Source organism: Photinus pyralis, unplaced genomic scaffold (genome assembly GCF_008802855.1).
Source record: "Photinus pyralis isolate 1611_PpyrPB1 unplaced genomic scaffold, Ppyr1.3 Ppyr1.4_LG1, whole genome shotgun sequence".
NCBI lineage: Eukaryota > Metazoa > Arthropoda > Insecta > Coleoptera > Lampyridae > Photinus > Photinus pyralis.
Window position 1 is genome coordinate 24,651,913 of NW_022170249.1, and position 13,936 is coordinate 24,665,848.

General features: G+C 33.5%; 1 protein-coding gene across 6 annotated transcripts in view; it reads right to left on the reverse strand.

The window, feature by feature from the left end:
* Nucleotides 1-2,403: 2,403 nt before the first annotated feature.
* LOC116159371 (sodium/potassium/calcium exchanger Nckx30C-like) overlaps nt 2,404-13,936 on the reverse strand; it is a 117,240-nt gene continuing 105,707 nt past the window's right edge. For all 6 annotated transcript variants that reach the window (XM_031472340.1, XM_031472341.1, XM_031472339.1 and 3 more), the window contains one exon: nt 2,404-4,304. In XM_031472340.1, coding sequence (XP_031328200.1) covers nt 4,064-4,304 — 241 coding nt within the window. In that variant the 3' untranslated portion in view covers nt 2,404-4,063. The remainder of the gene's footprint in view (nt 4,305-13,936) is intronic.

Below are 13,936 nucleotides of genomic sequence, written 5' to 3' on the forward strand. Positions count from 1 at the left end.
CCTGTACTCTTGAATCAGACACAGTACGTAGTTATACAGAGTTTCCCAAAAGTCTATGTGCAGAGGTGTAAGTTTTAAATTATATTAATATTGAAAATTTCAGGAAGCTTCGTTGTTAAAATCCCCTGTTCTCGGCATCTGCGCAGAATGGTCGAACTCGAAAACTTATAACGATTGGTGTATACAGAGCGATTCGTATTTATTTTACGCAGACTGTTGCAATTCCGTAAGATGGCATGTGAGTTGCCTAACCGTAGGGGTATGTCACAACATTCCCGAATTGTGAAGTTACATCTTACTGCATTTTGAACGATTTCTCACTCCAAGTCTCCAAATCAATTTGTGTATCTACATTCTACATATGGTGTTGCCTTCAAAATAAATATATAAAAGATGATATTGCATTTAAAACGAATAATTATGTGTGTTACACTGATGGTAGTAAAGATAAAAAAAAACATCAAAACGTTATACGTAATTATTTTTGTAAACTCCAATTTCAATGCCAGTACACCCATTTATTTCCCTTCTGCCAGGAGCACTTTAGTTAGCCACGTCAAGAAGTGGGAAGCATTCAAGTTGACATTCCGAGCACTTGGTCAGTGAATACTCTACTACTGAATAGTGAACCTATCTATCATGCCGTTTCTAAGCTATTGCACCTATCTCTGTCTCTGTTTCAGAACACTCTTCATCTACTACATGAATTCTATTCAATTGACCCATATCAAATTGGAAACGACGTACCACTGGCGAAAGGGCAGGCAAAAGTATTAAAGCAATATCTGACAAATTTCAAGCAGCAGATAAAAATACGTTAATTGTACATATTATATTGTCGGCAAAAAGTAACATACCATGAAATGGCTTTATAATAGTAGGTATTTTCCTATAATATTTTCTAGTAATAACAATTTACTAAGTACACAATTAACAATGTTAATCTTTGATATGAGTTACTTTACAAAAAAATATAGTGTATTTAAAATATTATATATTAAAAGTTGATGAATAAACAAAGCACAACGCCAAAACATAACATGGCACGACAAGAAAATAAAACATTGCGCCGATTTTTACATGATACCAATTGAAAAACTACAAAATGTTTACACTTGTATTATACAATGAGTGTGGTTGGTGGAAAATAGAAAATGGCTGTGGCTTTTGGTCTAAAAATATCATAAAAATTATCTACTTCCTATATAAAGGTAAAAGATTAATATTTAGGTAATCACTCTTTGAATTTTTCACATTTTTACTTAAAAAGCGTTTCAGAGGTTTATAAAACAATATTTATTAATAAAATTAACGTAAGCGCTAGCATGTTGTTAGTGAATCATTTCTTGTGATATACGAAGCTGATCTAATATCACGGTTATAATATTTTATTATTATACTCTTAATATTAATAAATTAGATCCACCCCAAAACTGAAAAGTGAGACAGACTATGATGAAGTAACAAAATTTTGTTAAATAATATCTAATGCAATACCTTATACGTTAAGATGGGTAACACATACGTAAAGACTAGTTTTGTTGCTTACAAACTAAATTTGCAACAAAATTAAAATACAAATATTATTTATTTCTGTAGTTTTGCTTTATCTACAATACTCAACTTTCAGATTGTCCTAAAGCTATTCATTGTTTTTTCCAATTTGTCACATTTATGGAGGAGTCTAAAATAAGGTGATACGCAACGTCCTCGTAGATTTACTACAGGAACAAATTATTTTTGTTTTAAGTATCTTTAGGTATATTAAATATATTATTTAAAACTATTAAATATCAACAATGCGTAAATTATAAGAGCAAATAGGTAACAATATATTAAGTACAGAATACCTATCTGTATATAATTCTAAAATCTATATAGTATATAATAGTATTCGAAGGATAACAATATGAAGCAGAAAACTTGAAATAGTTTCACGCCTAATGCTACTGGACTATATTTGGTATGATATCATTCCTTCAACAATTTTCTTCATATACTTATATCTAAATCTCTTTTTAATTGTATGTTAACAACTTCTATTTAGTATATAAAATACAGACGAAGCCAAATTAAATTCAAACTACATTGAAATTTGGAACTAGAATTAAAAATCATTAATAATATTTCGTGGTTAAAAGAAGAAGAGATACAAAGCCTTAGATAATTCATTGTCTTGCGTTTTTATTTGAACATATAGATATACTCTAAGTGGGTAGTTCGTAATTAAATTTAAACATCGAATTTTAAACAACGTTTTAATTAATTTCCCTTTGTCGAGCCTTTTGGAATTATTATAAAATTAGTCATCCAGCTCCCATATTAAACGTTATATCTCTCTTTTAATAAGTTAGTCGTATATCTATACTTTGTAACATACAGGATTTTAAATTTAAATTTGCATTAAAATTGCGAACATTTGTATAATTTGGGTTCCGTCTCGAAAGATTAAATACAGATTTCTATGTAAGCAAACTAAATATATCAATTTTTTTCGATTTAGGTAAACTTTTACATCAAATATATACTTATACGTAAGTGTTAGGTATTCTATATTAAATAGTAATAAACTTTTTCTTGTACAAAGTATCACATTAAAGCGTTAACGTACCAAAAAATAAACTGCGAGCACCACTTCTTCTGCTTCACGGTCTTGTATTACTATATTCGTAAGAAAGAGATGACTAAAACAAGAATTTGGAAACGTATTGCTTTTTTAGAATACAATTTAGAAAATTGCTCTAGGATGCTATTTGTGCGAATAGATGAGTTTGAGCGTAGATCTTATTTTAAACAAAAAATGGCGCTCGCACATTATTGAAACTCAAAATTGAGACGCGTGAAATGAATAAAAAAGTGTCCAAGTAGTTGAGTTTATGAAACAATTACTGCTCAATATTAAACTTAAATGTTGAGTCTCCAAGCCGTATGCAAGCAATGATTTTGGTACTTGGAACTTTTTTATTAACTTCCGGCGTCATGGGATCTACCTTAAAAAAAATAATACGACGAGTATGTTACATACTACACAAGAATTTCAATTGATTACGATACATTTAAAGTTCTGTTATATCACAACAGGTAAAATAAAATTAATATAACACTAGGCACTTCCATTAAAGAGACGCAAGTCTCAGTGCCTTAAATAATCATATATATACACCTTCTAATATATCTAACTCTAAAGTATCTTTCAAAATAACTAGCATTATGGCAATCTACAGTGCTGCTTACTTCGGGAAGATAAAGTATATCTTTGTTCTTCATTATCTGCCTGCTAAGCGTTATGATATGTTAAAATATCGTTATGTATATTTCTACCTCCACGTAAAAGGTGCAGTGTTGTAAACCAAAGTCATGAATAATTATTAAACAAAAGTGCATAAAATTTTGTCGAGTCAAAGAAAATCACAACGCAGCACCTTCTACAGATACGAAAACTGTATATTTATCAATTAAATATTAACTTATTATTTGTCCAGTTATGTAAAATTGCTAAAATAAGTAATAAATTCTCTAAATGTTTATAAAAATGCTTAATACACATTTATTAGTACATGCTTAAAAATTGTGCACGTAATAACACGACTTTTTTTGTTATAAAAACATCTATTTTTTACTCTATTGGCTATATTACTAAATTATTGCTATCATGGCATGGGACGCACTACAAAAAAGTAAGTTTTGATTAATTTGTTACAAATGACAGTAATGTAGTAGCTTGGAAGTTGATGTCTTTTTTGTGCTGAACACCAATAGCTTGTAGCAGTTATCTTCGGGTTCTTTTCAAGAGTTTCATAAATTGATCATATTCACCTAAAGTCGTGGTAATTGGATAACAAGTGCAGGAAAATATATTCGATGCATAATTTTAACAAAAATATATAGCAATATCTTTTTTTTTCAGTTCTTTGCAGCAAATTGGTTCGCAAAAGAATCATGTCCGTAACTACTAGTTGAATAAAACCCGAAGTAATGTTTATCGTCTCCTTTAAAACCTGTACAAACGCATTCACCTAAATTCGCTATGTCTATGTCCTAACTACTAAAGTGTTCACTCTCTTTAAAATGGACACACTAATTTTCCATACTCAAACATTAGCGACACCGCTACGAAGACAAAATACAAAAGAAACATAGTAAAACCAAGACTTTTGTTCATTTTCCAATGGAAACACGCAATAGACATAATGACAAATATAAGCATCATGAAAAGGATTGTGATTGAACACACCATGCCAACCGAGTTGACCTTTACTCCCTCTCCATATATAATGCCGTACAATAACCAAGGCACTGGTAACCTGGAACAGGAAAAAAATCTGTTATTTATATATATCGTATTGATACCTACAGTAAAATTGAGGTTGTCATAGTCATTAGTCCATAGTGAGTCGTAGGTAAATTCATTATTACCAACACAACGACAATTTCCGAAATAAATATAAACAAATATCTTTATTATTAATTGTATTATGCATTTATTTGGTAGGGCTCCATCCAAAACGCCGTATGTCAACTATCCTCCAATCAAGAATGATTGATTAAATTAATTACTGGATCTTAAAACAAGTTTCCACAAAGAAGTTGATGTTCCGAACACAAATGCGGACGTGTAGTGCAAAATACAAGGAAAAGGTAACGCTTACCTTAATTTAATATGTTATCCAGAGAAGTGAGCCGAGTTCCCGGATCCATAAATCCGCAAACAAAAGAAAACTCCCAAGCTGCAGAGCTCGGAATGTAATGCCAGAAGGGTCTCGCCTTCTTCGTGGTAAGTTTACAAGTACGATACTTAATCGGCCAAGTGCTTTAGAAGGAAGTGCAGGGTTGCCAATAGCATACGCGGGTCTAATTCGATCATCACTTCACAGAGATCGGAAGATAATAAATTAAAAAAATTACTTATAAGTGATCGCATATATCCCGGAAGGGGCAAAAATAGTTATTAATTAATACGCAAAAAGCTACGGAAGTTGTTTCTTGGTTGTGGATCGAATCTATTTATCAAAATTATTTAGGCCCACAGTGATTTTAATATAAATCGGGAAGTTTAGATTTCAATGCCTCGTAGTGAATTTCAGTTCAGGTAAAAAAAGATCAAAATTTAAAGTTAGAATTTTTAGTAGGCCATGGCTAAAGTTATTAAAAACGAAAGTTTATACAATTATAATTAAAAAAAATTGAATTCTAGGATTGTTGTTGAGAATTGTTGTAAAATAGGCCATGCAATGTTTTATTTGCTTTCAGTGTCTCAGTAATATAGGGTGACTCTGTATGTGTTTAATTTTATTTATTTTTGATGTTAAATGTGGCTGAACACAATTCCGATCATGTTATTTGAGGTCAATGTGTTTTTTTATCAGATTTAGGTTGAGGTGCCCGAGCTATAAGCTACCAAATGCAAAAAGAAATAAATAAATATTTCAAAAACTGTAGGACTAGTTAAAGCCTGGGACGAACGCACGGGCGGGCGGAGAAAGTGGCTATAATAGCGCCTTCAAACATGAGTTGGAAAATGCGCTAAAAACTAAATAATTTATAATTTTTTTAAATTTTCAATTGTTGACTGTATGCGTGTGGGGTAATAAGTCAAAACAATGTTTGTATGCTTTTCTTTCCTTCAGGGATTTTTTTAAATTTTTGTCATGTGTTTCAGAATAAATTCGTCATTGTCAATCAATGAATTGTGTGTTATTCGAATTCAATGTGCGACTGGGATAGAGTTCATGTCAGAGTTTTCTTTTCGTGCTCAAGAATCAACTCGGGCGTGGATAAAAATAATTTGTGCAGTTCATTCTTTGGAATTTTTTTAAAGTCAACATTGAGATTTCTCATTGTGACTGGAGCCGGATATCTACGTGGAAAATGGTGAGGTTCCGGCGCTCTGATTGGCTGTCCAAATAAATGTACAATTGCATCGGTACTCGAGGGGACGCTGCTTCCGAATAACAGTACATTTTGTTAGCTAGTTTCTGGCTGAAAGTCAAGAAAAACAAAGCCTATAAAAACAAATACGACAGACAATTTATTTAAACTGTAAACTTGCATTTTTATTAGTTATGACCTTCGGAAATTGGAAGTTCCAAAATTTCCATTAGTAAACCGGATGGTAAAATTTGAGAATAATTCTACAAGAGCTAAGTAACATCGCTACACAAATTTTTCACTTGGATTACATTAATTTTTTTCAAATCACGCGGATTAAAATATTTTCTCTTGATAACCACAGTTCCTAATATTTTTCGCAACTATTGAATAATATTGTTCAAGATACTACGAAAGCGTGTAGGCGTCATGAAGGAAATTTATTTTACTTCTCCTGCGATTGCTAGTTATTTCTTGGAATTGTTGGACTGTTGTTTTTCCTTGTAATTATTGTTAGTTTTGGCTTGCAATTGTTAGTTGTTTCTCGATATTACTAGTTTTTTTGCAATTGCTAGTTTTTTTCTTACAATTGTTACTTTTTTCATGCAATTGCATTTTTACTGGAGAAAGCGCTATATAAAGTGAGCTATTTTATTGTTTAGTGTTAGTTTACCTGCGTGTTTGTTTTTATGTATTTATGTACCGTTAATGTGACTTTGTCAATATCAATGTTACCTATTGATCTGCTGACAGCAAATATATTATTATTATTATTATTATTGCTGAGTTTTCTTTGTAATTGTTAGTTTTCTTTGTAATTGTTAGTTTTGACTTGCAATTGTTAATTGTTTCTCGATATTACTAGTTTTTTGGAATTGCGAGTTTTTTTTCTGGCGGCTATTGCTAGTTTTTTTTGCAATTGCTAGGTTTTCTTTGCTGTTAGTTTTGACTTGCAATTGTTAGTTGTTTCTCGATATTACTAGTTTCTTCTTGCAATTGCTAGATTTTTCATTGCAAAGAAAAAACTAATAATTGCTAGAAAACAAATTCACAATTGCAACAAAAAACTAAAAATTGCAAAGTAAAACTAGCAATTGCAAGAAAAAAACTAGCCATTGCAAGTAAAATACAACAATTGTAAAAAAAACTAGCAATCGCAAGAATAGAAAAATAAATTTTCTTCATGGCCCCTACACGCTTTCGTAATATACAACATAGTAATTTAATGGAAGACTTTTTGAAAAACTGCTTGGCATAATATATAATATAATATATTCGGCAACGGCCAATAAGAGTGCCGAAACATCTTACGGGTGGCGACACTGTTTTAGGCTACTTTCTGGACAGATGGTAGATATGTGCCCCACCCTTGATTATATTCTATGAACAATCCCTAAGGAATTTAAAAAATCATTGAATAATCTATCATGAATTCATATAATATAATATTATATTGCAGTGTGCCATGGACCGACCAAAATGAAGCTTAAACAAAACATCTTAAACCCACCTAGCTCTCTTATAAATTTTGTCCCAGGACAGGAATCCCGGCACAATAAAAAATTTCAAACTCGATTCTAAATTCTATGGCCGCGATCAAGTTCCTTAAATTCCAAAAGGATCACTTACACAAATTTTAATTACTAACAGTTTTCTGTTGAGAAGAAAAATGCACTTAACAAAACTTATTCCTTTTTAACTTGATCACACCCAAAATGCTAAAAGAAATCCCTAGAAAAGGAATTGTACTCCTAACATATACAGGGTGTCCCTAAAAGGTCTGTACAACGCGCTACCAGGGGTTCTTGGTATCAAAATAGGACGATTTAACCCAACTTACCTCTATCCAAAAGTGCTTCGGTAAGGCGCTATCTACCGCCAAAGATTTAAAAAAAATCGTTATTTTTATTTTATCGGAAAATGGTTTTGCCGATTAAAATGAAATTCGGGATGTGAATGTCTAATGTAAAAAGGGTCTTTGTGATATCATCGTTTTGATTGTAGTTGCCATGTAGGTGGTAAAACACTGACCATCAACATCTGAATTTTTAGATACTGAAAAACAGTTTACTTGCAAGCATTTTTTGTCTCTTGATAAATATCGCTATCTGTGATGGTTTACGAAAAAAAAATAAATTTAGGCATGATGAATGGCATGCACCATACATGCGATTGTTCCTCAAAAAATCAGTTTTATTTTTTATTTATTTATTTAGTAGTTTAAATTAATACATTACATTGACTTACTCTGTTGTGTTCGTTTATTATACGTTACATGCACTACGGTTTCATAGCCTACTTCTTGCTTGCACTTATGGTTTTTGAGGAACAATCGCATGTATGGTGCATGCCATTCATCATGCCTAAATTTTTTTTTTTTTCGTAAACCATCACAGATAGCGATATTCATCAAGAGAAAAAAAAATGCTTGCAAGTAAACTGTCTATCAGTGTCTAAAAATTCAGAACCGTCAAAATAGTAGTTAAAAAGTTTTAGACCTCTTCAGATGTGGATGGTCAGTATTTTACCACCTACATAGCAACTACAATCAAAACGATATCACAAAGACCCTTTTTACATTAGACATTCACATCCCGAATTTCATTTTAATCGGCAAAACCCTTTTCCAATAAAATAAAAATAACGATTTTTTTTTTTAATCTTTGGCGGTAGATAGCGCCTTACCGAAGCACTTTTGGATAGAGGTAAGTTGGGTTAAATCGTCCTATTTTGATACCAAGAACCCCTGGTAGCGCGTTGTACAGACCTTTTAGGGACACCCTGTATATTTAATGGAATCCTCCGTTTGCACTATTGGCCCCTTCAGCTTAAGGCTGCTGAAGTAATTCTAATAGCCAAACCTGGTAAAAATCCACATCAAGTCTCCTCCTACAGACCAATAAGTCTGTTATATACTATCTCCAAGCTCCTAGAAAAACTCATACTCCATCGAATTAGTCCCCTCCTAAATGTTATCCCAGATCATCAGTTTGGATTTCGACAATCTCATTCGACAGTTCAACAGTGCCATCGCGTCGTACAAACAATAAACACATCCCTGGAAAACAAAAAATATTGCACATCTGTACTTCTTGATATAAGCCAGGCGTTTGATAAGGTGTGGCACACTGGTCTTCTCTACAAAGTTAAGCAAATCCTCCCATCCTACTTTCTACTCCTTAAATCTTACTTGACTGATCGACAATTCCGGACTAAAGTAAATGGAGAATACTCGAACACTTATCCAATCCAGGCTGGGGTACCGCAGGGCAGTGTGTACTGTGGTGGGCCCTTTGCTTTATCTACTACACACATCTGATATACCTACTACACCCAATACTACAATCGGTACTTTCGCGGATGACACAATCATTCTTGCAAGTCATGAAGATCCAACAATAGCATCTTCTTATGTGCAAAGTCAGCTAAACCTTATACAAGATTGGACTAACAAATGGAACATCAAAATTAATGAAAGTAAGTCAACTCAGGTCACATTTACACTTAAAAAGGGCCGCTGTCCACCAGTTACTGTCAACAATTCAATTATACCTGTATCTCCATCAGCACGTTACCTAGGTCTACACCTCGACGAAAAACTTACCTGGAAGATACACATCTTAAAAAAGAAAAAACAAATCGACCTACGACTAAATGATCTAAACTGGTTGATAGGAAGAAAATCCCGATTGTCCCTAGAAAACAAAATCTTGGTTTACAAGACAATAATAAGACCTATTTGGACTTATGGTATTGAGTTATGGGGATGTGCCAGCAAATCAAATACTGCAATTATTCAACGCTCTCAGTCCAAAATTCTTCGAGCTATTACTGACGCACCTTGGTACGTAACCAACAAAATGTTACACGACGATCTCTTTATCCCTTTCGTTTCGACTATCATACAAGAGCGTAGTGCAAGTCATCATACCCGGCTAGAAGCACATGCCAACCCACTAACACAACCACTTTTACTCTACAACACGACTCCAGGAGACTACAACGACGTTGGCCAATTGATCTCAAATAAGAAGTAGGTGAACTCCTCGCTGGAAGAGTTCCCATCCCGCCATCCAGGACTGTCTAGCTTTAAGGTCCCATGTTATCATATTAGCCCATAGAATGTCAATTCTGATTGCTAATAAAAATATATATTAAAAAAAAAAAAAAAAAAAAACTTACCTTCTGACCGGGTCAGAGGAATTTGACTCTGAAACTGAACTGAAACGAACAAAACTCTTTCTCGAAATTGACCAAAGGCCCTTTTCCTACGCCAACTCAGTACGTAACGTGTCTTCCTTACTTCCAACATCCGAAAAGAACTGTATCCAATTAAAACAAAATAAACCACTTGGATACCAATAAAAACCCAATACTCACCGTGTTTTTGCAGGTAAAAACCCAACCAAACTAACTAAGTAACCAAACCTCAACGTCTACATCGACATTGTTTACCTAGCAAGAAATTTCTCTCTTCCAGAGAACACCAGATAATCACGTTCTAAATTAAAAATTATTTAAAAAATGTGAGGAGTTTGCTGAAGTCTACAGAGGATCTCTTAAAAATTTAGAAATAAAGGAATTTTAACACCCTGCACATTGATAGAATTAACGGATTTTATACTGTTATACTTTCACTGATTTTTAGAAGAAAACAGAAATGACACCCAAAAAAGTCACTATCGAATAGGAAAAGTTGGACCCAAATGCGGCAAGAGGGAAAAATAAAAGCAACAACACAAAAAATGAAGACTCGATCTCTGATGAGCAAAAAATAATAGAGGACACTATAGCATTCTTAAATATTAAATTAATAACTACTAAAAATATTTAAACATTGTGGAAGTTTCTCTTGAGGGTCCCCCTATAAGTGTCTACTACTCCACAGTAATCCTCAAAGCATATTATTTAGAAATTGACATTTATCGCATGTCTATTGACATTTAAAATTATTAAATAACGCTTAGTATAGAGGTTTAATGGCGTTCATCATCTAGAACAAGAAAAGAACTAAAAGAGATACCTTGCCAGTAATGTGCCTATACTATGTAAAGAAAAATTGCTTCTGATAGACAAACTAATACGGCAATTCTTTGCGGATCAATAAATTCAGTTTCACATACCGCATTGGCCGATATTTTCGAGGATTTAAACCGTTTAGCTAAAATAGCCCAGGGTGTTTTCAGTCTAAATTTGGATAGATCCGCTCGACAGCTCTAATTAGCCAAAGGTGCCCAATCGATCGGACGGTGCTCACTCACATAATCGAAAGAGCAAAATGGTAGGCACCTACCAATATCGGCATTCAATAATTTATGCCGGATTTGTAAAGCTATCAAACACATCGAACTCAAACGCAACGCGAATAACAATATTAAATTAATTTAGGGACAGACCATTACAATTTTGGAATTTACGACCGCGGATGCCTACCTTTTATCAGATAGCATAGCATGAAGGCAGTCGATATTACTCGAAGCTTAATGAGATTTATGGTCTATATTATTCATGCCTTGCGTGTTCCTCGAGTGCTGAGAAACTTAAGCTCTCTACACTTTTAACGTAAAATTACCTCAACATTTCTAATTTAAATTTTGTTGGAAATTCATTTTTTTATGCCGCTTACTTGGCACTTTTCAAAGAGGTTATTGTACCTAATGAACACGATCTTCCTCGCGATCCCATTGACATAAGGAAGCTCCTCCAATTTTTAATTGTTTCATATTTCGGTAAAGATTCGCAGACTAAGAAACAAGAAGCATTTTAACTACACGAAATGTGAGGGGCGATATAAAGAACACATTATAAAAATGAAACATCCCAATGGCCTCATTTTTAATCACAAAATTTGCGTGTTACACTTCGCTAGCAAGCAACTTTTATTTAACGAAAACGGCTCCGTAGTGCTTTTATACAACACAGTTAAGGTTTAGCGACTCAGAAAGTAGGATAATTATTCCAAAGCGACACATGAAATTTGCGGAACCAAAAAAATACTTCGACAAGGAGTTTTCCCCAAACTCCACGTGAAAATGTAAGCGTTTAATTGAATTTTAATAGTAGTGGAGTAATTTAAAGTGTGTGAAATAGTGTCACTCATCTGTGGAATTATCAAAGGATGCCAAGAATAGAAACAAAAATGCTTACCACTTCAAAACGGCTGAACAATGAATTTTAACAAGACTTTCCTGAAACACAAAACCCACCCAATTAGTGGTGATTGTAATTTGGTATGTGGCTGCTAGAGCGAAATTTCTAAAAAAAATTGTCCCAGCAACTAAGTCAACATACCCGCGTGAAAATCGCCCAGCAAGCAACGTATACCTTTCCAACTTCATAATTTAGGTAAATTATTTCGTATTTCATAACACGAGTAGCTTTCAAGAGCTTAAGGACTTAACTACAGAACGTAGAGGAACCTTCTTTTGTAGATTGACTTATTCGCCCTTATTTATTCACGCGAAATCTTTTTGTAACTTTTATAAGTCTACATTCTGTTAATAAGCAGCTGAAGTAAAGGGAAATCCTTTATATTTTATTCATTACTGGAACAAGATGAGCAGGTACCTTTAATGGAGAAACGTGCATTTTCTTTTTCAGTGTCTCTTGAACCTTTCCTTCAGTTCCGAGCATACATTATTTATTCGCTTCCATTGAAGAATATACTCATCTCAGCTTCACATTTTCGAAAAAAAAATTAAATATGAAATAAATGCTCGGTGCTCGGATTAAAGCTCAACGTGGAATTATTTGCAGCAATTAACCTATTTTAAATTCATTTTTTTAAGTATTCTTTGCTGGACCAGCTGCAGTGGAAATCATGTTTCCGTAATGCCAAGCGGGCAAAAGGAGAGACAATCAGGACATTTTTTTACGGTTCAGGTTAATCTATCTTGTTAAAACAATCGTTTCCATGGAAATTATTTGTGGATAAATTTAATGGTACGATGAAAGATAACTAATAGATGATATTGTAGCGAAATCCCGATAGATATCGAGGTGCCATGAAAGATTGATAATCGGCGATAAAAAACGAAGGTGGATGTGACGTAATCTTTCCGAGAAATATGGCGTGGTTATTCGAGGCATTGGATTCAAGGAATGTACTGGTTGACCCAATAAGACTGTTCCTCGGCCATATCTCAGGCACCATTCGTCGTATGCCTTAGGGGTAAAAAAATTATTGGGTAAATCGGACATGAAGAATAGCTGGAAAATAATTTCAAGTTCTAAAAATGACCACCAGAGGGCGTAACTGCCATCTTAAATTTTAAAATTGCATTTTCTTTAAATTTCGCATAATAAATTAAACATTTATTTACATTTTTAAAGAGAACCAGTTAATCTACCATTTTCGTAAAAAAGCTCAGTTATTTCAAAAACAAAGATGGTGTGGGGCGTTCAATTGTTTTCGCAATAACCTGATTTAACTTCTTAACGGTTTGACCGATTTTAACCAAATTGGTATCGTTGAAAAGAGCATTCCTTGGGCAATAATAATCAACTACAGTTGATTTAGTGGAATCCTTCTCTGTCAGGGGGCTAGTTTTGACACCATGATCCAAAATCCTAAAAAAATTAAAAAAATCAAATGGAATGATATGACTTTTTCTTTATGAAAAAGTAGCCAAATATCATCTACAGAGGCCAATGAAAACCGTTTTTCAAAATCTCGTTATTATTATAAAAATGCTTAAATTGTATCTTAAATTTACTTTGGACGTATTTCCGGTATTTGTCGATGGCGCGACGGTTTGTTTAGAAAAGCACCCTATACTTTTAGGTAGGCCTTGGAAAATTAAACAAATGAAACACGATGCATTATAAAATAATAACAGCCGTAATTTCTAAATTATTCTGCTGTGTTCGAGGCTGTGTTTATATTCAGAAAGTGCAGTTTTATGAATTTGTAATCTTTTCTAAAATGCCGATTTCTAACCAAGCCCCTACCCCTCCGGATTTCGCGCGAAGGATAGATTTTTGCCACTGGCTATTTATAGAACAAGAATTGTCTAGGACTGTGTTTCCGCTACAACCATCGTCCGTGTGTAGCGAATTAGTCATCGAC